This window comes from Spermophilus citellus (assembly GCF_964194105.1).
Source record: "Spermophilus citellus genome assembly, chromosome: 7".
Classification (NCBI taxonomy): Eukaryota; Metazoa; Chordata; class Mammalia; order Rodentia; family Sciuridae; genus Spermophilus; species Spermophilus citellus.
In genome coordinates this window covers 160,578,621-160,606,388 of record NC_138188.1, presented here as the reverse complement: position 1 = coordinate 160,606,388, position 27,768 = coordinate 160,578,621, and the positions used below count along the sequence as shown (strand labels likewise).

General features: G+C 53.1%; 1 protein-coding gene across 1 annotated transcript in view; it reads right to left on the bottom strand.

The window, feature by feature from the left end:
- Positions 1-9,310: 9,310 nt before the first annotated feature.
- Positions 9,311-27,768, bottom strand: part of B3GALT5 (beta-1,3-galactosyltransferase 5) — a 31,467-nt gene continuing 13,009 nt past the window's right edge. The window contains exons 2-4 of the mRNA XM_081301179.1: positions 20,290-20,443; positions 11,047-19,441; positions 9,311-11,016 (exon numbers count right to left, since the gene is read on the bottom strand). Coding sequence (XP_081157305.1) covers positions 18,518-19,441 — 924 coding nt within the window. The 5' untranslated portion in view covers positions 20,290-20,443 and the 3' untranslated portion in view covers positions 9,311-11,016; positions 11,047-18,517. The remainder of the gene's footprint in view (positions 11,017-11,046; positions 19,442-20,289; positions 20,444-27,768) is intronic.

The window sequence follows — 27,768 nt, the reverse complement described above, 5'->3', positions numbered from 1 at the left end:
GTCTATTTTTGAGAAGGATCCATGTGCTGCTGAGAAAAAAGTATATCCATTTGATGATGGTTGATATATTCTATATATGTCAGTTAAGTCTAGGTTATTGATTGTGATATTGAGTTCTATAGTTTCTTTATTCAACTTTTGTTTGGAGGATCTGTCCAATGGTGAGAGAGGTGTGTTGAAGTCACCCATAATTATTGTGTTGTGGTCTATTTGATTCTTGAACTTGAGGAGAATTTGTTTTATGAATGTCGCAGCACCATTATTCAGTGCATAAATATTGATAATTGTTATGTCTTGTTGGTGAATGGTTCCTTTTAACAGTATATAATGTTCTTCTTTATCCCTTTTGGTTAACTTAGTCTTGAAGTCAATTTTATTCAATATGAGGATGGCCAACCCTGCTTGCTTACAAGGACCATGTGCATGATATATTTTTTCCCATCCTTTCACCTTCAGCCTGTGTATGTCTTTTCCAATCAGATGTGTCTCCTGGAGGCAGCATATTGTTGGATTTGTTTTTTTAATCCATGATACCAGCCTATGTCGCTTTATTGGAGAGTTTAAGCCATTAACATTCAGAGTTACTGTTGATATATGGTTTGTACTTCCATCCATGTTTGATTATTTATCCTTTTTTAAAAAAAATTTAGTTTGTTTCTCCATGATTATCTTTCCCCTCGCCCTCTGTCTTTACTGAGGCACTTCCTACTGATGTTTTTGGTTATTGTTTTTCATTTCTTCCTCGTGTAGTGTTTTGCTCAAAATGCTTTGCAATGCTGGTTTTCTGGCTGCAAATTCTTTTAACTTTTGTTTATCATGAAAGATTTTTATTTCGTTGTCATACCTGAAGCTTAATTTTGCTGGATACAGAATTCTTGGTTGGCATCCATTGTCTTTCAGTGTTTGAAATACATTGTTCCATGACCTTCTTGCTTTCAGTGTCTGTGATGAAAAATCCGTTGTTAACCTTATTGGTTTAACCCTGAATGTAATCTCTCTCCTTTCTCTTGTAGCTTTTAATATTTTCTCTTTTTTCTGTATATTGGATATCTTCATAACAATGTGTCTTGGCGTTGGTCTTCTGTGATTTTGTGTGCTCGGTGTCCTGTATGCATCTTCAATTTGTATATCTGTTTCCTTTTTTATTTCTGGAAAGTTTTCTGTAATTATTTCATTCAGCAGGTTACTCATTCCCTTGGTTTGAATCTCTGTACCTTCTTCTATCCCGATGACTCGTAAGTTTGGTTTTTTTATGTTATCCCATAACTCTTGGATGTTTTTCTCGTGATTTTTTACCAGCCTTTCTGAGTTAGCTAGACTCTTTTCAAGATGATATATTTTGTCTTCATTATCTTACGTTCTGGCTTCTACTTGCTCCACTCTGTTAGTGATACTCTCAATTGAGTTTTTAATTTGGTTTATCATTTCCTTCATTTCTAGAATTATTGTTTGATTTTTTTTTATAATCTCTATCTCCTGATAAAGATGCTTAACTTCTTCTTTTATCTGTTTATGTAATTCATTCTCAATGTGTTCTTTTGCTGCTTGAATTTTCTGTCTTGTATCCTCTTTAAGATTCCATTCCATCTGTCTAGGTGTTCCTTGAGTTCTTTATATGACCATTTTTCTGATGACTCTAGGTCCTCCTGAATATTTAGGCTGTCCTGCATTGTTTGTACTCCTTTTCTTCCTTGCTTTTTGAAGCTGCTCATGTTACTTCTTGTTCTGTTTGACTGCTGAGTTACTGTTTACTCCTATAAATTTATTAGATGCTAGGGAGGAAAGGTATTAGAAGGGAAGGGAAGAAGTCACTAAAGAGAATGAGAGTAAGCAGGTAGAATTCAAGGACGGGGGGATAAATAATTGAAAAGAAATGAAAAGAGAAAAGAAGAAAAAAAATAGGAAATAAAAAAGACAAAAAAATTTAAAAAAATTAAAATTAAAATTAGAAGAAAAAAAAAATTTAAATTGTAAAAAAAATTTAAAAAAAACAAGAAAGAAAAATGAAAATGAAAGAAAAACCCAAATCAAAAAAAAAAAAGAGAAAAAAAAAGAAAAAAAAACTAATAAATGCAGTCTTAGAGTTTGATTAACTTCTCTTCCAGTAGGTGGCGCTGTGTCCACCAGGTCAAGTTTCTCCTGTCAATACGCGGGAACCAATCACTGTGCAGCAGCTCCTCCCAGACTGGGCGAGTCTCCAATCCTGAGTGCCTAGGGCCTCCTCTTGTGTCTAGTCACTTCCCACTTTTCCTCTAGCCAGGCCCCTCTCACGGGTGCCGCTCATCACAATACTGGCTACACGCCAGGTCTGCTGCTCCCGGGAGCCCTGTTTTCATGAACGACTGGGCACACTCTTCCAGTTTGCCATTCCCTCAGACCCTAAGTTTGTAGAGCTTGGGGCTGAGAATCCTCAGCGAATTTTACTTGCCCTCCGGTAGCCACTCCCCCGGTAGCTGGTGCAAGAGGCCTCAGCAGTCAGCACTGGTGGGAGCGGTAGTTCTGCGCCGCGGGTCCCACGCCACCTCTGATTCCCTGGGTCTGGCTATCGTGCTCACGGGAGAGCTGGGAGGGGCCCTTAAGGTTTCCCCGATGTGTGGAGAGGGAAGGCTAGGGAATTGCACACCTGTAGCCGCAGGTTTCAATGAAGTTATCTCCTCCGCCGCAGTCTGATGACATCAGTTCTCTGCCATGGTGGTGTCTCTTGCAAATGGCGACAGTTCGTTTCCCTTTGCCGGATGACCAATGCAACGGGTGGGTCCGTACTGTCTCTCCCAAGCCCCGTTTCAAACCTGTGGCCACTACTTATGAAGGCTTGGTAGGCATTTACCTCCGTAGGATGAGAAGGGCTGACCAGTTGTTTCAGCCGGATGGATTAGTGCTGAGTCACAGCTGTTTGTCTGCGGGAAGCAGGCGAATGGGAACATTTTTCCGAGGTGTTGATTTTAGTATAGCAGCAGGCCACCCTCCATAGTGTGGCCGAGACTCTTCCAAATGGCTGAAGGCTTTAGGAGCAAACTGAGGTTTTCTGAGAAAGAAGAAATCCTGTCTCAAAACTGCTCGGCAGACCCTGCCTGAGGCACCCAGTCTGCCCTACAGACCCAGACACGCCAGCCCCTCGATCAAGAAGTCAGTTGCTTGAAAGACGTCTTTTTGTGTGCATGTATGTGTATGTGAACACACAACGAGGAATGTGTACACACATGAATATTCTGTAAATACATGGAGTAGGACTACGGACCACTTTGGTCTCTCTCGAGAACCCTGACACAAAAGGTGTCTAATATTATTAAATGCTTTTTCCACATTTAAAGGCAGAATCACAAGTACTTTTTTTCTCCTCTGGGGAAGAGACAGTTCATTTCCCCCTACTCTCGGTTCTCTTTTTCTTTCACAGTAATATGATTTCAAGGGACACATGTACTTAGTTCACTTGTGCTGCATCAACAGAACACTGCAGATGCGTAGCATAAAGAAGAGAATTCATTTCTCTCCCAGTCTGGAAGCTAGATGTGCCAGATTCAGTGCCAGCATCAGGGGATCTCTTTACTCTTCCACCTTCCACCAGGTGAGGACCCAGCAAGGGCACTGAGGACAGAGGAGAGGCTGTCCTCATTACAAAGTGACAAAGAGCTTGGCTGACATGTGTCTGTGTCTTAGGACTTTATGAAAGGCAAGAATTCAGAGCAATGAGCTGGGACATTTTGCAGAACTCTCCCTGCGTCTGAGGGCTCAGGATACTGTGTGGCTTCTCTTGATCAATCATCATAAAATGTGAGAAGAGAAGAACAATTTGAAGTCAGGACTTATAATTAAAGGGAGGCAGGACATGAAGATTTGGAAGATATTTAGTCTGGCCTTGGAAAGAATGGAAAACCATGTCTAGGAAAGAAACTCCAGGTGTGTGCAAGCCAGGTGACAGAAGAGCAGTGTGGCTCGAAGGGAGGGTGTTCTGGAAGGAATGGAAAATGGCCGTGGGGATCTGGGGCTGTGGAGGGTGGGGAGGGGTGCTGCCGTGTCCATCACAGGCCTCAGTGTAAAGTGGGGGACAGAACAGGTTCAGGAGACACCAGGGCATGCGGGTTCCTGCCACTTGCTGCCTGGCACTGCCACGGGCCTCTGCTCCTGGTGTTCCAGGGAGCACTCCTCGGCCAGTCCCCATGTGGCTCCAGTGGGCCCGGGTGTGGCATATGCCTCACTACATAGGGCACAAGCGAGGGGCTTTGTGACCTTCACCTCATGCTAATTCTGCAGGGGAGCACAAGGTAGAGGCCTGGCTTCCTCCACCTGGATTCCAACGCAGTGTTGGCCAGCCTGGGAGCTGGACAGACACCTGCCCCGGGGCCAGAGCCACCACAAGAGCCCCCCGCAGGCCAGCAGCCTGTGGTCAGCCCTTCTGTATCACGGAATCTCTCTGCCTTCTGCTGTCAGGAGAAAACTGTGCTTTTAAAGGGCTCATACCATGGACTCACCCAAAACATGTCCTTTTTGATTAACTCAAAGTCTGATTAGCAGACTTAATTATGTCTGCAGAATCTCTTTTGACATGCAACGGGACACAATTGCAGCTGTGAAGCTTCACTGCATTGGGTCCTGGGGGCTAGGGCAGGCCGTCTCCAGGAGACATTTTAGAGTTCTGCCCACCACATCTTCCTAAGCCATTCGCCACTGCCCTAAATGGTCTAGTCTTCTCTTGATCCACATCGCTGCCATGACAGTCACCGTGGACGGGGGCTTACGAAGCAGGCATCTTTTCTCACAGTGCCAGAGTCGAGAAACCCGAGATCCAGCTGCTGGCCAACATGGTTCCTGGAGAGGACTCTCCACCTTGGTTTGTACACAGATACCTTCCTGGCTTGCGGAATCCTCAAGTGGCAGAGAGCGAGCATCTCAGGTCTTGTTTACAAAGGCACTGACCCCATCCCTGGGGCCTCCACCCTCATGACCTAATTTCCTCTTGAAGTCCCCTCCCAATACGACCACACACAGATTAGGCTTCAACACCTGGCTCTGGGGGACACAGACATTGGGTCCACAGCACCCCCGCCCCCGCTGTGCTCTGTTGTGTTGGACAGTGTCCCCTGCCCAGGCCTTCCTGGGCTCACAGGGTGTGTGCACACCAGCTGCTCCTTCTGAAGGCTCCAGCCCCTGCCAGACATCTAACCAGAGTCTCCTGTTGGAGCTTTTCTCTGGAAAGCTTTGCTGACCTTCTAGAAGCCCATGGGGGTCTGGTCCATGTTCACTCAATGCACCCGGCATCATCACAGGGCACCGTCACAACCTTGTTTAATGGAACATAAGCTCTCTGAGGGCAGAGACTCTGGCTACAATGAGCCGGAAGCAAAAAGGCACTGAACGAATTCTGACAACCGCCACCAACCTGCTGATGGAAAACAGCACCCGGGAACGGGCTTCTGTGCAGACGCAGGCCTTCGGCTCCCATTTGAATCTCAGGCCTGAATGCAGTGTGCTGGGGGTTCCAACTCCAAAGATAATTACTAGCTGCATGATTTGGGCACAATATTTAAACTTTCTCAGTGTCTTTTAAGCTTGAGGTCTTCTCTTACATGTTGCAGAATCAGCAAACAACACACAAAGGTGCTGGTTTCTTTCTTTCTTTCTTTTTGCGGGGGTCAGGGTGTATCAGGTATTGAACTCAGGGCCACTCAACCACTGAGCCCCTCCCAGCCCTATTTTGTATTTTATTTAGAGACAAGGTCTCACTGAGTTGCTTAGAGCCTCACTTTTGCTGAGTCTGGCTTTGAACTCGTGATCCTCCTGCCTCAGTCTCCTGAGCCGCTGGGATTACAGGTGTCACCACTGTGCCTGGCATGGTGCTGGCTTTTTAACATATTAAGTGATACAAATTAATGTGACATTTAAAATCCAGAAACTGCTCAAATCTCAGAGAAATGAGTAAAAAGGCTTCGTTGGATTCCGCCGTCTCTGCAGACAAGCCAGCTGTTACTCAGTCGGGCCATCGGAACAGCAGGGAAGCGGCACCTGGTCATTGCCATGGCGCCTCTCCCCTCCCCCACCGGGCGCCCCAGGCCCCCTACCCAGGAGGAGCAGGCACCACCAGGACGATCGCTGCTCCAGGCACTAATACAAGGATCATCTGATTTAGGGGCAGCTGGTTCTCATCACTGGAAGGAATCTAATTGTCGAGCTGCCATCTCCATCTGTACTGGCCGAGGACAGTGCCCCAAGAAGGCTGCAGGCTCCACGGGGCTCAGACCACGAGACCACAGCAGCCGCTGTCCTGCGGGAACTGGGGCGACCTGAACAGCCTTGCTGGCCAGGATGCCAGGTGAGACTTGTGCTGTGCGGGTAGACCCTGGCCGTGATCTGGACACGCACATAGGACCACAGAGCCCTAAAGACAGCAGGCGGCGCACTGTGGCTTCCCCCGAGCAGTCCCTTTCCGTGCCCCCCGTCCCTCTGCTTCAGGGATTGGGACAACTGAACAACATGACAGGGAAGGGACGTGGCTTTGTCCAATCACTCATCCCTGTGGTTAGGGACAAGCCTCAGGCCGTGGAACGAGAGTAGTGATTTCACAGTGTGTCTTTCCTCTGGCTTCTTAGAGACCCCACAAGGGCCACTGGCACAAAGCAGGCGTGATTGTCACAGCCATCAAGGAGAATGAAGTGATAATGCGCATAACCTCTGCTCAGAGGGGTGGTTCGTCACCAGGGCCACTGAGCCTTCCCAGGAGTCATGGGAAGAGAAAGAAGACAGCTCCTACGAAGGAGGTTCCGGGAGGCATGCTCTAGAACCTTCTCTTAGAAGCACACACTCCTTTCTCGGTCATCTGCCACCCCAGCTCTGTTCCTTCTGTTCTCAGAGCTTTGCCCGGGGCTATCGGTCTGAGTGGCACCCTGTCCCTAGGTTGAGGCTTCCCTTCCTCTAATCCATGTGGTTCTGCTGACACTCTGCCCATCAAGGATCATAACCCCTCAAGGCCATGATTCAGGGTGGCCAATCCCAGCTCCTCTGTCCCTCAGTGGCATGGACAGATCTGAGACAGGAGCCTGTGATACAGCTGACCCAAGAGTTCACTGGGGACTGAGCCATGCAAGTTGGCAAACATGCCCTCTCCATCTGCACCATGGTCTCTGCCGTTGAGGAAGGGTTGAGTCCACAGGAGACCTTGAGGCCACCTGCAAATGAAAGCAAGAGGGGACAGACTGACTGCAGTCTGGGGTCCTCTCCACTGACTGACCAGCTACCCATCCAATCCCATGGGGTCCCTAGGCACCTGGCCAACTCACGAACCAATAAATTGCCTCTTTGATTAGAGCGAATTGCAGTTTCTTTCTCTTACCGTTAAAAACTCCTACCTAAAGTGCACTCTTCAAATTCCGTCACTTATATGCAAGATCTATTTTGTACCTTTATTAACTATTAGTTTCTGAACAGGGGTGGCCATATTTGGGTGGTATCAGCAGAGGTCAACGCAACATCGTCATAAAAAAGAGAAAATTTTTTAAGTGGACTTATTAGAAAAATTCAAAACCTGATGACTTTGTATCAGTCCCCAAAATGGTGAGGGCCCAACCAGAGAGACCACATTCCCACATGGCCCGCGATGGTCCTTTCCTTCCCATCTGGCCTCAGGAAAGAGGACGGGGACCATCCCAGCTCACCTTTGAAGCAGTCAGGTCCCCCTGGGCTGAGAGAACTCAAGACCAAGTGTGGGTCACGTCACCATGCGCCCTCTCCTCCAGGCCCTGGGCCATTCGGCCAAGATGCTGGGACAGCAGGGGGCGCTCTGCTCTCTGGCCCTCCACCCTCTCCTGGTTGGAGCCCTGCAGTCCCACCCACCACTTACTGCTGGCCACAGAGTCCCCAGCTCACCTTCCCCTCCCAGAGGAGCACTCTCAGATCCATGTCCCCAGCCACCGCTCACTCGTTTGTTCAGAAAACCATTCTTCCAGGTGACAGGCACCGACTTGGACCAAGAGGACAGGGTGTAGAGTTCACAGACCTCAGGGAAGAGGAACAACAGGTGACAAATGCACAGGACGATGTGGGGTGGAAGCAGCCACACGAGGAAAGTAGAGGAGAATGAGGACCGAGGGGGCAGGAAGGCCGCACAGAGGCAGGGACGCTTGTGGCCTGAATTGTGTCCCCCCAACCAAAATCCATATGCCAAGTCCCAATGCCAGCACCTCAGAATGTGACTGGAGATGCACCTTGAAAGAGGTGCTGATCTTTGGGGTGGCCCTAATCCAGAGCGACTGGGACCTTATAAGGAAAGGAGACCAGGACACAGATGCACACAAAGGGACCACCCTGTGAGGCCCCCAGGGATGATGCTATCTGCAGGCCAAGGAGAGAGGGCCCAGGAAGAACCAGCCCTGGGACTGCCAGCCTCCAGCATGAGACGGTGTCTGTGGTGTGGGCCCGCAGTCTGTGGTTTTGTTACAGCAGCCCCAGCAAACTCATACTCAACATGTTTTGACACAGAGGACCGAGGTGCCAACATGCATGGGGACAGTCTATGGACGAGCAGCTGGAAGAGTGAGGAGGCTGAAAGCAGGCCGAGCGGTAGAGACGCTGGGTGGGAGGAGGCTGGGGTCGGAGGAGGCCGGGGTCAGCAGAGGCAGTGGTGCCCGGTGGCCCGGGGGAGGGGCTGGGCCCACCAGGACGAAGTCAGCCCAGCACTCTGGCGAGGCCGAGCTGAGGACACAGCCTCCGAGGCAGCAGGGCAGCCCTTCTGGGGGGTGGCGGGAGGTTAGCAGTGAGGGAGGAAGGGGCAGAGTCTGGGAAGCAGTCTGGGCAGTGAGGATGTGTTGTGCTGCAGGAATGTTCTGGAAGGAGGAGCTCTGGAGTGCAAATGGAGGAGAGGAGATGAGGGTGGGGGCGGAGTTCAGAGGGAAGGGGAAGGAGGCCAGGCAGGCCCCCAGGTGAGGAGGTGGCAGCCTTCCTGGGACCCCCGCCCAGCCCCAGGAGGGAGGGGTGCAGAGGAAGAGCACAGCACTGTCCCTGCCCCTTCTCTGTCCCTCCAGGCACCTCCTCCGGCAGTCCTCCCCGGCTCCTGCCACCTCCAACTCCTGCTTGGTTTCTGAGGTGGGCCAGGGATGCACAGTGTCAGAGACAGGGACCCACAGGACAGGGATCCCCACGCGGTATGACAGAAACTGTCACAAACTTGGTAACGAACGCCAAAGAAAAACGCACCTGCTTTCGTCATTTTATTTCCTTTTAAATGACACTTGGAAACATCAGGAGTCCATCTGCACCTCACCGTGACCCTTGCAGACTCCAAAGGTAGAGTTCACAAACTGATAGAAATGATAGAAAAATATACCTGAGAGAAAATAATTCCAAAGTCTGCCTGCCTCAGGGCCCAGATCTGTGATTCCAGCCCTGGCCCTCTCCACTCCCGCAGACGGGGCTGCGCGTGGGCCTTCCAAAATCCAGAGGAGACAAGGGCTCCCCAACTCTTACGAGGAGGATCATGGCAAAGTTGCTCAATAGACCTTTCAAATTTCAAAAATATTTTTCCAAACACAAAATAAATATAGAAAACATTCATATGAGAAAAGATTTTTTTGAAAAAAAAAAAAGATGGTCCAGTGTAGACCAGACACCACTGGCTTTTCAGAAAGAGCCCAAGTTTATCATCTCTATCTACAACTTAGAGCCATCCAAGTCATTACGCTAAGCTAATAACTTTTATTAACGATAGATACCATTTTGACGAGTCATAAATAAACACACATACCACTCCCAAAGTGTGACGTCATAAGGTCTGGTAGATTCTCCCAATATTCAGGAGATGACAGTTTCAAATACCCCTCAGCGACATATAAATTGAATTTCACATCATTTAGAAAAAGCAAAATTTGACCACAAAGTCTCCTCAATTACCTTTCAATGACTTTTCTTTTTTTTTTTTTTTTAAACAAAGTTGGTGTTACTTATTTGGACCTTTATTTATATGTGGTGCCGAGAATCAAACCCAGTGCCTCACACATGCTAGGCAAGCGCTCTACCACTGAGCCCCAGCCACGAGGTAGGGTTCCTTCCATCCTCACTCCCAACAGAACAGGGGACCTTTCGTACCCCAGAGACATACCGGTTCATTTCAAATACACTTCAGCCCAGGGGGGGTCTTTCCTGAGTTCACAGCAGGTGTCTGAGTCTTGGAGAACATAAACAAATGTCAGCAATCAACTATAGGCCTCAGGATCAGGTGTCTGCAGGGACCTTGGTGCCCACGTCCAGTCCAGCACTCTAACGCCAGGGCACTACCTCGCTGCTGCTCAGACACCTCCTTTGGGAAGTCCCCTGAGGACCCAGAGATCAGTTCAAGCACCTCCCCTCCACCAGGCCCGAGCCAGGAGCCGGGACAGAGAGAGAAGTAAGACCACAAGAACTCGCCATTTCCAGAGACGGCCTCGGAAGTGGCCAACACGTCCATCCTGCTGAAACCCATTCCTAATGTGTGCATGACGGGAAGAGGTCCTTCCTAACGGGAGACACGAGAAAACACAACCAGCATCTCATCTACTTTAAAGGCTGTGATAGTGCATCCTCGGGCTTGTTGACTATTCAATCCACCTCGGAGCCAGGGACCCAGGTGGAGCACCCGGGAGAGCCACCGAGGCCCGCCGTTCTTTCCTATGGCAACTGTGGGCTGAGCGGTGAGGGAGGGGACGCTAAGAGCAGTCCCTGCGCCGTCTCTGCTTATGGAAACCACCCGGGCTCAGGAGGACGCTGGGTCGGCCCCACCCTATCTCACTCCAAACAGCCCCAAGGTGGAGCTTGGGAAGGCTCTCACACGGACTCCGAGCAGTTCCTGCAGCTCATGCTTCCACGGCTCCAGGACTGGTGTGCCATCCTTGTGTAATGAGTGTGCACGTCACTGTGCAAAGGAGAGGACGAGGGAAACCTCTCAAATGCCACACTTCACCCTGACAGCTGAGAAAACGGGGGGCACCTGCTCCCCACTCCTGAACAACCCAACCGCCTGGTGCACTACATATGTGGATCCCCAGATTTCACTTTCTCCCCCGACACACACACACACACACACACACACACACACACACACACACAGGCGGACACCTGGAGCTGAGTGTCCTGTTATGCGGGAGGACAGATGGAAGGGGTTTGTGTTCTGAAGCCGGACACTTGTTCTAGCTGACGGAGGGAAACTCCAGTGACCAGCTAGCCAGGACAGGATGGGGAGGGGACCCAGCAAAACAGGAGGGCTCTTAGAAAGCCACACATGACCCAGGGCCAATCCTTAGGTTGGAGAGGACCAGGAAAGAGGAGAATGACGCTCTGGTCAACATCTGGCAGCAACTAGGACGAGGGACAAGATGGCAGCTCCTCGGGTGACCAGCCCTGAGCTCCCGGGGGAGGCATGCCATGGGGTGACGTGCCAACCACACCCTGTGAGGCTGCTCACGGAGGCCACGCATGAAGACCAACAGCCACTGGGCCAGTTCCAAGTCCCACTAAACCCAACTGCTCTGCAGACCAAGGCTTGGTCTGCACTGGCCACAGAGGTCTTCAGTGAGACAGCAGAGTGGACACAGATGACCACATCTGCCCACAGAAAAGGCAATGAGCAGATGCCTGCTCGTCCAGCTGTCGGGGAACAGCAACCCAGCATCCTCTCAACACGGCGCGGTCACTCAGTGGAAGCTCTTTTGGAAAACCCACAGCCCTGACCTTCAGCTTGACCCTCACTCATGACCCCCTGTCAAAGCACCGAGCGAATCTGCCCAAGGAATGGATAAATAAAAGTGAACGGCTGCCAGGGTTTCTGATGCCAAGTTCCAGCCCTGGATGGTCCACTCGCTGGAGGACTTGGCAAACTCATTCCATTTTTCTGAGCCTCGGTTTCCTCATAGGTAAAAGAAGGTTTACTGGGGTTGGTTTTGGACATGGCACGTGGTTTCTAAGACACCCTCCTCCGCCATCTTTGCTTTGGTCAGATTTTCACATATCCTGAACTCATGTCCAGAACACGGTGCTGTGTGACTCTGAAGAATGTCAAGGACAGAAGAACTCCTCCAAGAGTTGCAGGAAGGATTCAAAGGAAGGGAAGGAGCAAGGGCCTAAGGGCACTCTGCAGAAATCTTGGTTTGCACACAGGTCAGCATGCCTGGTGGTGCACACCGAGAGCACTATTTACACCACCGTACTGCCCATCCCAAGGCACAGCCTAAGCACTGACGATGATCCCAAGCACCTACATTTATTGAGCACCTACTATGGCATACTGAGCAATGTCTCTTCCATCTCATTTAACCCACACAAGTACCCCCGAAGGTAGGAACCATTTTTTCAAACGAGAAAACCAAGGCAAGTAGGTGAGAGAGCTAAAATGCAGACCCAGGCAGTGATCCCACAGAACTTGCAGACTGTGCTCCAGATAACACGGTCCTCGGGATGAAGCGTCCCCCAGCATCACGCTGGAGCCTCAAACTAAACTCTAAATACCCAACAGCTGCCCTTTCCATGGTCTATTTCACTCATTCCAACTGAGGTTGGGTCCGTGCACACAAGTATATTAATGCACATTATCCTTGCTAAACCCAGAGTCCCTTTATATTTTCCTTTTCTTAGCTGAAGTCTAAAACTTGAGGGGGAAAAAATTTAATACATCACTTTAAAAGCCAAAGTGCGCATGTGCATATTTTTTGCATAAAAATGATCATACTCAAAGGAATCAAAAATCTTTGCGAATTAAATCATTTTGCTTAGAAGCTCAATTCAGCTCTGGGCCAGGATTTTGGCACAGCTGGGACAGAGGTGGACACCCAGCAGGAGCTGGTGCTCGCCTGTGAGGCCACTCATAGGTGGCGTGACGAAGGTAGCTGCAAACAGAGGTCACCGTGAAGTTCATCAAATGGGCAGTGACGTCCGAAGCAGGGACAGCTGCTGCTCTTGCCACACATCACTCCCTGCAGCCTGCAGGTGTGTGGCCTTCACATTCACTGACTCCAGGCCAGGACGCTCTGCCCTCGGGACATCTGGGCCAAGACACCCAGCTTCCCCGGGTCTCTGGGCTTTGTCATTAGACCTGCCGTTTCTGAAAATTGCTCTGGAGCCGGGGATGAGGCTCAGTGGCAGAGCCTGGCATTACCACACCCGCACACACGTGCACACACACAATCACTCTGGAGGTAAAGTGGAAGATGGAAGGAGGCAGGAGGGCTTGTGAGACGGGTCAGGAGGAGGTGGCCTGAGTTCAGCTGAACCAAGATGGTGGCCTAGACAAAGTTCTCAGGCAAACAAGGAGAAGAGGCCAAACCTGCAGAACTGGCAACATCAGACGTGGGCAGAGGCAAGGTGGGGGCGGCACAGTGCAAGGATGGCCAGGCGAGTGGACAGGTGGAAGGTGAGGAGCTTTCCTGAGACCCAGAGCTGGGCAAGCCGGGGCCTGGGGGAGGGAGGCCTGGAGTCTGGCTGTAGGGGTGGGCCTCTGGCACCTCCCCACTGAGAGCCAGGGGACCTGAGGCTAACGTCTGAACTGGGGGCAAGACTCTGGGGACCTGCGAGTGTCTGCGCTCTTGGATTCTCGCTCCTCTTTACCCAGCGGGGTGTGTAGCTACAGCAGTGTGTTTTTAGACGAGCAGGAGTGGATTTTCTCATAAGCTGTACAGCAAGGTGTCCACTGTGCCGAGATGAGGGTCAGGAGGGCCAGTCTCCTCCACTGCTACTGGGCACAGAACTGAGGCACCAGCTCCCCAAACCCAGGCTTTCCATGCAGAAAATAAGGGGAAGGGACAGGATCTCAATGGCTCCTCAAGAAGCTCAGCAACCCCACCTGCCCTTGAAAGGGCTTCCTCGCTCATTCCAGTTGATGGCCTCTCCAGACACAGGGAGGGCGACCCGGGGCCCACACATCCGGGACAGGAAGGCTGGAGAATCTGGGGGCCCCAGGGCCGTTGTTCTGGGTCACTCTCCCCAGGAACTAAGAGTCCACAGGCTGAGGCAAAGAGGCCGATCGCTAAAATCATCAAGGAGAGGAAGGCAGGCATGGCTGAGGCAAGATGGCGGCACGTGGGGCTGAAGTCAGGCCCCCAGGCCATGTGCCCTGTCTGCCTTGCCACGTGAGGCTGCCCCTCACAGAGGTCAGGGGGCACTGCCATAGAGCATGTCCCTGTCTTTGGTTAGGGGACGATGACGACTCACTCACTGACTCAGCTGGAACCCAGTGCATTCATGTCATGGAGGCTCTTCACTCTTCCAGTCCAGAGCCACCTTTTCCCTCTAAACTGCCCATGAAGGTCAATTTGGTTTCACTCAACAAACACTTGTTATCATCTACCCCGAGCTAGAACCCGCCAAGGACTCCGTGTGTGTCCGCAGGGAAAGCAGAGACCACGAAGCTCACACTCACGTCAACTGAACGTGATCGATAAACAACGGAGGCTCTGCCTCGTTAGACCAGGGCATGGAGGGATGTGGGGCAAAGAAGGAAGTTGGGGTAGTCCTCATTGAGAAGGTAGCATCTGCCGAAGACTTGAGGGGACAGGAGGGAGCCATGAGAATAACTGAGGAAAGAGTCTTCCTGGCAGAGGGAACAGTCTGCAAAGACCCCGAGGTGGATGTTCAAGAAAGGGCACAGAGACTGCTATGGCTGGAGCAGTACTGCTGTTCAGGGAACAGCAAACAGCCAGAGTGAGGGGAGACTGTAAGGGAACAACAGAGGCAGATGATGGTATGAGGAATGTGGCTTTCACTGGGAGATGGAAAGCCAATGGGGTCTCTGAGCAAAGAAGTGAGATGCTGTGACTCCATCCATTTTGTGTTACTATCACATAACACCTGAAAGTGGATAACTTAATAAGAAAAGAAGTATGTTTGGCTCACAGTTCTGGAAGTTGCAAAGTCCATGAGCATGGTCCAGCATCTGGAGAGGGCCTCTGTGCTGCATCATCTCACGGTGGAAGGTGGAAGAGCTAGAGGAGGTGAGAGCCAGCATGCAAGCGGGGGGCCAACTCATTTTCGTAACAACCTAGTCCTGCAATAACCACACTAATCCACTCATGAGGGCGGAGCTTTCCACACCTAAGTGCCTCGGTTAGGCCCCGCCTCCGATAGGCCCCGCCTCCTAACACACTGCATTGGGGATTCAGTTCCCAACACAAGAACTTGGGGACACAGTCAAGTTATAGCAGATTCTCTGCTCTACATTTTTGGAGACTCACTCCGGATGCTCTTAGGGACAGACTAAGGGGATGCATTGAGGGAGGCTGAGGGTCCAGGCGGGAGGCCACTGCAGGACTGCAGGTGAGAGGTGGCGGGTGGGCAAGGGTGGCAGTGGTGAGGGGCACCAGGCAGACACAGGGTGAGGGCAGAGCCAGCAGCCTCGCAGCCCAGCAACACCTGCAAGACTGTTGCCTGGAGCCACAGGAAGGATGGAGTGGCCACTGAGAGAGAGTCCACTCACTGACGCAGGGAAGGCAGCGGGGAGGGGCTGGGGTGGCTGTGCTCACCATGTAAGAGTATGTAGACAGGGGACAAGACCAGAGGGGACCCGCTGGGGACAAGCGAGGTGCCACCAACACAGCAAGGACATTTAGAACACAGGACGAGGGCCCTAGGACTGGTCTCCCCAAGGACAGGGCAGCCGGGCTGAGCCCACAGACTGCAACCCGGACGCCAGGGCAAGAGGAAGAACGGGCAGAAGAGATGGTACTGGCGAGGACAGGAGCCAAGACCAGGAGGCGTCCTGGACGCCGGTGCCTAGAACTCTCCAGGAAGTGACTGCTTCCGGCCGGGCCCTGTCAGAGGAGGACTGAGACCTGCCCCAGCAAGGCCAAGGCTGTGGGGCGAGGGGGACGTGGTCTGACGGGGGGGATTTCAGGAGGACCCTGGAGGAGCGGCAAAGCCTGCGACTGGGGGTGGGGGCGGTGGCAGTGCTGCTTAGACAGGGTGTTAGACGGGGAGGGGCAGCTGGTCCGTGTGCCCAGGGGGTGATCCCACAGAGGGGAGGTGTCTGGAGGGGAGAAGAGTGAGGTCCAGAGCAGGAGGCCCAGCCTCCAGGTGAGACCAGCTGGGACTTGAGTACAAAAGCAGAGGCCGCTGGAGCCCCACGGCTCTCCAGGATCTGGTGGGTGACACGTGGTGGCCGGAGGAGTCTGAGAAGGGTCCCCAGGAGTGCAGGTGAAGCAGTCAATATGTGAACTCCAGCCAGCCCCAGGACTGTGGTAGGGGCCAGCTGACAGCCTGGGAGGCCCAGGGCAGTGCTGTGACTCACACAGTGGCCCCAGGGCTTGGGATCCCGTCCTGTTTCTGATACTTTCTGGCTACTTCCCTCAAGCTAGGTGCTCTACCTCTCCCTCGGCCTCCTCATCTACAAACCACAGACCCTGGCGGCCAGCTGCCCGGGCAGTGGTCGTGAGCATTCAGATGAGGCAGAGCACACAGCGCCCTGGCACACCGCGTCTGCTCTGGAGACCACTCCTTTCTGATACCCGTGAGTGAAGCCGCTGTGCCACCAACACACTCCTCTCCAGTCCTATCCGGAAACGAACATTGGGTGTCACTGGGAAAGCACAGACTCTCTGCCCCATCCACACTTTCATGGGGTCCTCCTCTCAGGTCCTGGGACCCGAACAGCAGGAGCCTGCATTCCACAGCTTGGGAGCCGTGAGCAGCCTCTGGGTCCCTCTGAGCTTCTCTCATCCCACATAAGTGAGGAAGCAGGGCTGGGTGAGCACTAAGGTCCCTTCAAGTTCTAGATCATGGAATACTTTTTTCCCCTACAGTAAAGAAATACAGTGGGAGTCAAGGTTTTGCAGAAGATCCTTGAAGAACACACGGAGGCTGTGGAAGGGCCCACACCTGTCCTCACCTGTCCCTTTGCCAAGGGCACAGGCTGGTGCTAGACCATCCACGCCAACCTCGGATCACCCACTGAGACCAGGGGCCACAGACACATACTGGACACAGGCCCTGGCCTCCTGCCAGACAGTCCTTCACGTCAAAGCACCATCATCTGCCAAATCAGAGGCCGTCAGTCCCCGGGAACCGAGGGCCCAGGATCTGGCAAAACCTGGGCTCCAGAAACCATTGCAGCCCTCATATTCCCACTGAGGAGAAGGCGCTTCTGAACACACCCGCATGTTCAGAGCAGCCAGGACGAGGGGAACATCCACGAGGCCACAGCACGAGCCGACACGAGAAATGCCGTGCAGAACGGGCACCAGACCTTTGCAGCACACTGCCTTTCCTGAGGGCCAGCAAGAGCTCAGCCCGACACTGGCCAGTTCCGCAGCCGCATGAAGTCTGGTAAAGAGTTTAAAAAAAAAACCACACAGTTCCTCAATGAGGAGCAAGACACTCTGTATGTCACTGGCAGTGGCCAAATGGTCACGGTCCTGGCAGAGAAGTGCCCTCTGTTCACGCAGCCCTGCAAAATGGGCTCACATAATCCTCTGGGGGAGAGAAAAGAGGTTAAATTCCAAACCACAGGACTCAGTGGGTCCTTGGCCATGTGAGAAATTCAGTGACGATGACCTGGGGTCAGGTTGGGGGACGTAGACACAGGGAGACTCCCTGGGACCAGGGTCCACCTTAGTGTTTTGTAAATATGGGGTCCTTGAAGGCGGCTTGCTGTGGTCTAGACAAATGCCCAGCAAGTTCCTGGAATCCAGCGTGCCCAGCGGCCTTCAGTCTGAACTCAGGGCCCTAAAGTACTCCAGGGCTATGGCTCGTCCCACTGACCTGCAGCAAAGAGACCAGGTGTCCCTGAAGGCTGGGGACAGGCATCACAACCTTGGGGACATCAGCAGTGTGGCCAGTCGCAACAGGCAACCCTGGATTCGGCTTCTGAGTCTAACTGATAAAGTCGTCAAGTCAGTTTCCACCTGAAGCTGGGAGAGGGCTGCAGCCACACAGGCATGCCTACCCTCTGGGATGTGCCCAGGGCTGAGTACCGCATTGCTAATGAGGACTCAGGGCCCAGCTCCGTCATCCCCAGGGACATAAGGAACTGGAGACAGACTGGAGTCTGTCTCAGCACTGGAAAGCATCAGGCCAGGAGTGGAGGAGCAGGGCTCTCTGGGAAGGGTGCGGGGTGCAGCTGCCAGGCCTTCCTCAGCCTTTACAACACCATACTCTCCCGAGGGACAGAGGGACCCTGCTGGGGGCTGCCAGCCAGATTCCTGCTCAGCTTCCACGCCTGGTCAACCTCTGCTGGCTATAAACCTCGGGACAGCGCGGCTGTACCTCTGTGGCTACTGTTTCCTTATCTGTAAAATAGGAAGGACAGTGCCCACCACCCCCCAGGGACACTGAGCCCTGAAATGAGCCAATGCGGGAGGGGACCAGGTGCTCAGCAGGAGCCAGTGCTCCAGAGGTGGGGCGGGTGTCGCCTGGGGCAGCTTGGTTTAAGCACACATTATTCTAGTTTGGGTCTGGAGCCCTGAAGAACAGTGTCCTCAGGGTCCTGCTCCCTGCGTCCTTCTCACTCCCTCTGTACCCCTGAGGATTCTCAGCAACGCCATCCAAGATCTCGGACCCACGTGCCACCGGCCTCCACTCAGACCTCAGGACAGTCTTCCTGGGAGGTCTCCAGGACATGCCAGTAGATCAGCAGCTCCTTGGGTGTGATGAAATGGCAGGCCACAATCTTCCTAAAGCGGCACACGGAGAAGCGTAACCCCCCCGGGAAGAAGGTCTGCTGGGAGTGGAGCTCCTCGGGCCGGATCTGCAGCTTTGCCAGGCAGAGCCCCACAAAGACATCCTCAAGCTTAATGAAGGGGACACTCTCGGAGACGTTGTACACCTGGCTGGCCACGTCGCTGGAGAAGACGTAGCCGGTGCCAGAGCAGAAGGGCGGGTACCTGTCCCAGGGGTATTCATATTTACTCACAAACCACTTATTGAACTTCTTCCTGATGGGATACTCGTTGAGCTTCAGGAAGCCAGTAAAAAACCTCGTGGTCCTGTTCTTCTTCAGGAGCAGCTCGGTCAGGTAGTGGACGTTCACAAACATGTCCGAGTCTGTCTTCATCACAAAAGCCACCTGAGGACAGAAGTAGTGGACCCACTCCATGCCCATCATGGTCTTGAGGGTCAGATTGAAGTAGACATCCCTGAAGTTCTTCTGGATGATGTCGCCGTGCTGCTGGCTCTCCCGGGCCACCGCGCTCATCTCGTCCTGGTTGGCCGTGGTCCCCAGGAGGAAGAATGTCCTCACCTGCCTCCCGCTCACTGTCCTCTCTCCCCCCCATGTCTTCCGGATGGCCATGCGAGCGGCCACCTGCTTGTGGGATGAAGTCACCAGCAGGATGAGGAAGGGAGGATCTTGCCTGCAATCGATATCTGGGAGCTGAAGGAACGTCCCGTATTTTTTCTTGAAAATGAAAGGCTCTTCTTTATAAGGAGCCATGCTGAAATACAAGCACAGCGCTCCCACCAACAGCAGGCACACGTAGGTCAGCCTCAACTTCTGGTAAGCCATCTGCAAGGAACAAGACCAGCCATCAGCCCTCCAAAGCAAGAGGGTGGGAGGTGGTGCCGAGACAGAGCGAGGCGGGGGTCCTGTTCCACAGTACAGTGGGCTGACTGTGGCTCGCACCAGGCAACTGTGCATTTTACAAAAACTATAAGAGAGGAGTGTGAACCTTCCTGGGAACAAAGAAACGTACCTGTTTAAGGAGACGGAAATGCTAACCACCTGATGTGATCACACACTGAACACAAGTATCAAATTATCACACCGGACCCCACAAGTGTGTGCAATTAAAAACATAAAAGTCATTTTTAAGCATTGTGAGTGCCCGTGCAGGTGGCTGAGATACAGGAAGGGGCAGACCCGTGTTTACAAACGCTGGAATCCCGCTGCTTCCAGAGGAGGAGCAGCATGTAAACACACAGGCACAAGGACTGCCTGCAACTCCGGCCCCAGGGCACCGGACAGAGAGCGCAGGTCACCTGGGCAGAGGTCCAGCTCTGCAGCTGGCCAGCCCTTCGCTTCCAGGAGTCACGGGTTTGTGTCCAAGGTATTGGGACCAGGTCCTCAGCAGGTCTTCAGCCTTGCCCCCGCTACCCCGGGGTGGGAAGTAGCCTGGACGCGGGCACTGGGTACCGCCTCCTCCACCTAGCCACCCACTCCCAGGACACCCATCTGCGTCTGAGGAGCACACTACCCGGGATTCCGGGGGGGGGGGGGTTGTGATTCGTTTTCTTACGCTGCCTTTTCACATCTCCTATCTGGTTTTCTCTCCTCTTCTCCCCCTGGTCTCTGCTGTTCCCAAGTTCGGGATCGTGCATGTTGACATTATAACATGAAGAAAGCAGGGAACTCACTTTCGCTGGGTCAGAAAATCTCTGGCTTGAAAGCGGAGTCACGGGGCAGAAGCCAAGAGGAAATCCGTCATGAAGCGCTGTCCGTACGACTTTCCACGCAGCCCAGTGGGACTGACTCCTTTGTTAAAAGGATGACTCGGTCTCTCAGCAATCACTAGGAAAAAAGAACAGGGTTCAAGTCACCCGCGCCTCATCGGCAGGTCCTCACGGCTTGCTGTATCTGTAGTTGCACTTTGTCACCTACCTGTGTGACCCTGAGCGTATGCACCCCACTCACTCCCACCGCACTGTGATCGTCTGTGGAATGGGTACAGTTGAAGCCAACAAAGCCCACCACCAATCCGCCCGTCAACAGTAACGACGTGCAGATGGCTGCACATCCTTCCAGGTCTAATGGATGGCTCCTCACAGCTTTCCAACCGAGGCCTGGTGAACTGCAGTCCAGCTTCTAACACTTTACCTTATCTGTGGAGCAGAGTGTATGGCTGATGCTTCAAGAATTTAACACAGGTGAGAAGTCCATCAATCCCCAATTCAGAGGCTATGACTTAAAAAAACATCATCTTGAGTGAGAGGCCAGAGGGCCATCAAGAAAAGAAGCTGGTGGACTGAAACGATGGGGAGTCATTTTGATGCCACAGAGTACCTCAAAATTTCATTAAGTCAAAACTCTAAATATATTCACTCTAAAAGAAATGAAGCTGAAATCCCAGCAGCTGGGAAGGCTGAGGCAGGAGGATCACAAGTTCAAAGCCTCAACAACTTAGCGAGGCCCTAAGCAACTGAGAAAGACCCTGTCTCTAAATAAAATACAGAAAAGGACAGGGGGTGTGGCTCGGTGTTCAACAACCCTGGGTTATCTCCGGTTGGTTATCTCCGGTACCAAAAAAAAATGAAACCAATAAATCAATCATAGAGCCTTCTGTAACCAGCTCCTCTTCAGGGAACTTCTCCTGAGGCAGACTTGGCCAAGCTCCTGTTCTGCTCAGAGGACACTGAGTCCCTGTCCAGCTGGACGCCATGGTGACCCAAGAGGAATCCCTGCCAGAGACAAAGGGAAGCAGGAAGCGGTCTGCTCCGTGCCCCGGGATGTGGGAGTGCCCCCTTTCTCTCTTTCTCTGTGAGATCATCCACCTGCATGGCCAGGATATGTAGGTCATTGGGGTGGGGACCTAATCGTATTCTCCCTACACTTTAGGGAGAAACATAAAACCAAACACGAGGGGGGGGGGGCTTTTCTACTTTGCTTGCTTCTTGGATAACTGGCTCTACTCGGCAGGTGGCTTCAATGGTGACCCTTAAACTGTCATCGCCAGTGGACCTTTTCTCAAGACCCTTCCTGTGGATCTGAGTTCCCAAGGACGGGCAGGCATGCCCCTCACTGCACTGACCTCTGGCTGGGTATCAAATGGCATCCTGGGGTCAGGGTGGGTGCCAAGCCCAACTGGCCAAACCTCAGCGGAGTCCTCTGCTTCCATGAGCAGCTGGGATATTTTTTTCTGCCTAAAGTGGAGTGACCCAGAAATGACCTCCAAGGTCATAGCTGGAGATCCCATTTACAAAGCACCTGCATCTTTGATTGAGGACCAGGTACCCAGCCTTCCGTGAGGGTGTGCAACAGGGGTCCCTTGTGCTGGGGCATGGCGCCTGTTGCTCTGCCACTGCAGATTATTTTAAAACTGACAGCGGTTGTGTGTGTTGGTGGACTCTCTCCTCTTACCCGCCCCCACCCTGACCTTGGGGAAAACAAGATCACCCTTATTTCCACTGGAGAACATGGTTTTGAGAAAAGGGAAAAAGAAGTTTCATCCACACACCAGGGGGGTAAAGTAATTCAGACCTCGGGACTGGCCCAGCAGCACATCTCAGAAACGGCTCTCTCTCATCTCAGGGCCACGAGCAAGTGAGGACCCCTGGCCCAGCACACCTGGAATGCAGTCTTTGATGCACCCCTTTAAAAGCCCTCTGCTCCCCCTGATGGGCAGAGTCACGGCTCTGGGACAGATGTCCCCTGTGTCTCTCCTTTACTAGCCAAGAAATAAAACTTCTTTTCCCCTTTTCTCAAAACCATGTTCTCATTATTGGATTGGCATCAGGAACAAGGACAGAGCTTTTGCTAACAAGTGGATTCGGGGAGGCACAGAGTTAGCACTGAAACTGCAGGCTCCTGGGAGAAGCAGTGTGTGCCTCCAGAGGCTGATCCCGGGCTGGCTGGGAGGCAGGGCACCAGAGCCTAACACCACTCCGCCTTACAGGGACACAGCCATGAACAGGAGCCACCTCTGCTAGGGAAGCCTCACTCTGAAGCACACCTGGGTGGGGCTGTGAGCCTGGCCAGCCAGAAACGTGGGCACAGTCCCCCCAGCAGGCTGTGCGTCCAGGCTCTGCTCTGTAACCTGGGAGCGCATCCAGAGCCTCAGCTCGCCCAGGAATCACACGCAAAAGCAGCCCCCGCTCCCACCTGCTGGCCTCTGGAGCACTGTGCCCTCTGGGAGTGCCTGGAGGGCAAGCCTGGAGGACAGGGGCGTCCTGCACCTCTCCGATGCCCCAGAGGGCTGTGTGAGGTCAGGGGAGGGCTATCTGAAGGGAACCCTGAAGTCAGCGTCCTCACCCCACAGCCCATGGAGGAGGGTCCAGCACCCTCCCAGGCCTGGTGGGAGACCCAGCCTTAAGCCTGACCTACAGCTACAGTCCACAGAGATAAAGGGATGGGAAGTCCACGTGGTCAAGGATTAGAAGACCAGGGGGGTGGTCTGGAAAGTTCCATTCAAGAAGGGTGGGGCGTCACCTCTTAGATCTGAAGGGAAGAGGTCCATTGTGCAGAGCACACAGCCAAGTCCACTCACGAGGGGGGCCCTACAGAGGAAAGACAGGCTGGAGGTCCATTTTCCATGAGATTAGGGAAGCCGAGGCCCAGGGCTGCTGGCCGCCACTGTTTTCTTTTTAAAGAAGATGGCCCGAATTGTTAGGCTGCAGACATGTAAACCCTGGGTCTGCCCCTGGGATCAAGCAGGGGGAAGGACTCTCCAAGGGTGAGCCACAGCAGGCCACCCCAGTGCCCCCCCAAGCAATCACAGAGCAGTGGTGCTCAGTTAGACCCAGAGCGGCCCAGGTCCAATGGTGGCAACCCCAGCCTGGCGTCCAACTCCCTGCTGCTAGACTCGGCCCCAGAAGGTCAGGAGTCTGTGCGACTCTGGGGTGTGATGGTCAATTTTATGTATCAATTTTGTATGACCCGGCCAGGATGTTGGGTCACACGTTACCTACGGCCAGGTCTGAGAGGAGCGTGAGGGTGAGATCGCATTTGAATTGGTGGACAGAGGGGAGCAGATGGCCCTCCCAGTGGGGGTGGCATCCATCACTCAGCTGAGGGCTGGAGGAGGACAAAAGGACAGGCCTCCCCCGTGAGGGACTTCCTCCTGCCAGGAGCTGGGGCTCCATCAGGCTCTTCCTGCCTCAGAGCTGAAGGGAAACGTCCGCTGTGCTCTATCTCAGGCTGGTGGCTTTGGGACTGGAACCTACACCATCAGCTGGACCTCCAGCGTGCTGACAGCAGGCCTGGGCACTTTCCAGCCTCCACAGCTGTGTGGCCAATTCCCGTATAAAGCCTTTTGTGTGCACGTGGCCTGTGGGCCCTGGTGCGCTCCGGTGCGTGCAGGGAGCCCCCGCCTCTCCTGGGCAGCTGTCAAGGATGCTTCAAGGGCAGCCTGGGATGTCGAGGTGGCAAAGGTTCTCTGCGTGCTTACAGAAGAGGTGCCAATCACGAAGAGGAGTCGGAAGCCACCCAAGGAGGACAGCAGGAGTGAGAACACATACCAGAGAAGAGCGGGCAGAGGCGGGAGGCAGAGTCCCTAGCCACACAGCCCAGGGGGTACTTCTAAGCTGCTCAGATGAAAGTCGAGGCTATCTACCTGTCATCAGCAGAGTCTAACAGCTGGCTTCACAAGGGACGCAAGCATCTGACCTCTCTAAGAAAACTGTCAGAGAGATAGGCAAAGATCTGCACTCGAGGACCCACTCCCATGCGGGGTCCCCAGATCCCCTCATACGCTTCTCCTGACAAACAACAAACATATCACAATAACAAAAGGAGTCATCTTCCAGTAGAGCGTGGGGGCAGCTGGATGTCCATGTAGGGAGAGATGGGCTTAATGCCACACGAAACAGTCAAACCTGGGGAGGCTCTATAACTAAAGCTGAAAGGAATGACAGGAAGACTTCTGGAAGAAACACTCTCTGATCTTGGACTGGTTCATTAATGTTAAACAGGACACACACACACACACACACACACACACACACCAGGCTGGGGTGATACATGTGCTACCCCTACAACTGACACAGACATGTAGAGGATCTCTACAAATCATTAAGAAAAGGAGCAAAACACCCGCCATTTTACAAACATAAATTGTGAACAGACATTTAACAAAAAGAAAACACCCAAACAGTCACATGCCCAAGAAAGGTCAGCACCGCTAGTCATCAGGGAAAGGCAAACAAAGCAGTCTTGAAACACCGCTGTCACCCATGAGCATGACCAAAACGAAACTGGAGACAACTCCAAGTGCTGCCAAGAACATGAAGCAGTGGGGTCTGTTTCCGCACCCGCGGGCACGGCAGTAAGACAGCGCTGTGGAGGGCCGTGTCCTCTTTAGCAGTGGACCTAAGCGCTGTGACCCAGCAACCAGGCCTACACATACCCATGTCCAAAAGAAACAACTGCCCGTGTCCACCCAGAGACACGGTGGAGTCGTTCACAGCAACAGGGCTCCTACTTTCCAAAAATAGTTCCTTGAGAGAGAGGCCACACAGTCATTTGAAAAGGGAATTCTAATAAAGGATTTGAGTAATAGGAGATCAACAGTAAAAAAGCACAGAGAACTCAGAAGCACACAGGAAGAAGCCACTGGCCCCAGGGCTGAAATCAAGCCCCCAAGAAAAAGCCCCCCAACCGCAGGCTGAGCCCCGGGGCTTGCTGGACAGGCACATCCACTCCAATGACGGGGAGGGAAAGTCCCTGTGGAGCCACATCAGCAGAGCACTTGACCTCCAACCTCTGCAACTCACCGGGCACCTGCCCTCTTGGTGGCCCCGGGATGCCGTCTGGCCGGTGGGCTCTGCCTCAAAACCACCAGAAGGCGTCCCAGGGGGAGGCGCTCTGCTAGGTGCCGCTGGCCTGCTAAGCCAGGGCCCTGGACCAGGAGGGGAAAACCCTCCCCTAGTTCTCTAGCACCCTGGGCCAACCAGCCTGCAGGGTGGACCGCACAGGGAAAACATTCAAAGGGCCCAGATCCACTTTCTCCGTCACCAAAAAAGGGTGCATGGAGCTGAGAGGCAACGAACTGCTACACAACACAAGTGTTACGGAGAAGTTCCCATCCGCGGCAGGCTGGTGAGTGAAATGAGAGGCACACAGACACAGGCCACTGAGACCACGCCGTTAGTCCCCGAGGAGCCCCGTGTTGAGTGAAGAGCTAGGCCTGGCAGAGAAAGCCTGCAGAGATTCCACCTAAAGTCAAAACCAGGCAACCAGCCCGCTGGAGGGGGTCAGAGGAGGAGTTACCTTGGGGGGACTGGGAGGAGCACAGGGATCATCAGGTGGGACGTGCTGCTCTACTGTACGTATAAACCTCATTAACACGTTTCGTTTAATTGAAAATAAATCTCTTAACAGGTGACATCTTTTAGAGAATTGCCCAAATTTACTTGACCACAAATCTGATGTGTTTGGTAATGCGCTTCATGAGCCAGTGAACGACAGAACAGACCCCATGAAATGAAACCCTGTCCACTCAAGCACTGGTGGCTGCCTTCACCAATCAGCTGGCCAGAGATGGAAGGCAGGATCCCTGACCACATGGTGAGGTTTGCACCGTGACAATATCCCACTGTCAGATCAAGTCACCGTCGGCACCTCCTCTAATGCCCACTGATACCAGCTCTCAAGCGGCAGAGCAGAAGTCCCCTTGGTCACGTCAGACAGCTGCTAAGATGGAAAGCAGGAGGAATTGGGATCAGAAGACTGTTCACATCCCGGCTCACTCTGACATGTCCCCAGCACTCTGTACCTATGTCCTCGTCTCCACACTGGGGCAGTCAGGAAACACAGCAATGGTGACAGTAATTAGTTCTGTCATGACTAACAGCCAAAGAACTGTGGTGACACTTGTTAATGTCAGCTGGGCCCTCTGCCCTCAAGTTCTGCCTCACCAGAGCCAACGTGGCACCACCCTTTCTGGCAGCAGACACGTAGGGGGAGCACTTCCTGTGAAATGGGTGGGGCCCAGAGGAGAAGGGAGCGTGGTCTCCGGGTTTCTCAGGGAGCCTCGCTCCTGGCTCTCCGCGCACATTTCAGGTCTCAGCTGAGATCCGGTGCACACACGGAAGGAGAGCCAACCTGGTGGGCACCTCCCCTCAGAGGACAGTGACCTTCCTGAGGGCCCACTGGGCTTCCCTCAGCTTGCTGCAGGAGGCGAGTTCTTCCCAGACCCAGTTAAGGAGCCCAAGCCCCCAACAAGCATCCTCCTTACTGGCTACATCCTGTGAACTCCCCCTGTTTTCACACACATGGAATGAAGGTCGGCCCTGTTGAAATAAACTGACCGAAATGTCTTTAAAGGTGCCCCAGAGTGGCACATGCACTTCTCCACCACAACATCTGATAATCGTTTACAGCTCTGTGCCCAGTAGAAACTGCCTGAGCTTGGAAGGCAGGAGGAGCCCCACCCACACTGGGGATGTCCACACCACCATGATGTGAGTGTGGGGTGGGGGGGTGTTGAACCCCGGGGCACTCGACCACTAAGCCACATCCCCAACCCTTTTTTTATATGTTTTCATTTAGAGTCAGGGTCTCAATAAATTGCTTTCGGGCCTGGGTAAGTTGCTGAGGCTGGCTTTGAACTTGCCATCCTCCCACCTCAGCCACCAGGTTTATAGTCCCAGTAGAGCCAGGTGGGTAACTCGGGTGATTTCTTTCCGTGACAAAGTCATGGGCTCCACTACTGTGGCTCAGCACCTGTTCAACCGTGGCCACCCACCCGCTAAAAATCCGCATGCTCAAGTCTAATCCCCAATACCTCAGAAAGAGCTCATCCTCACGAAAAGGAGAAATTTGGACACAGACTTACACACAGAGAGAACATCCTGGGAACATGAGAGCAGAGACTGGGCGATGTGTCCACAAGCCAGGGAACACCAGGGTGGCCAACAAAACGCCTCGGGGAGGAGACAGCCTGTGGCAGATTCCCCCTGAAGGATCCACCCGGCCCTCGCCTCAGTCCCCAGCTTCTGTCAAGTGGTGAATTCCTGGTGTTGAGCCTGCTACGTGGGTTGAGCCAGGATCCCCCACCCCATCTCTGGTATCCCCAGCCTGCCTTCAGCCAGAATCATCTCGCCCCTGCCTGTCCTCATAGCCCCCGCAGCAGCCCCCTCGCTGCTCCCCGACAGGTCCACGCTGCCTGGAGAAGGGAGCCC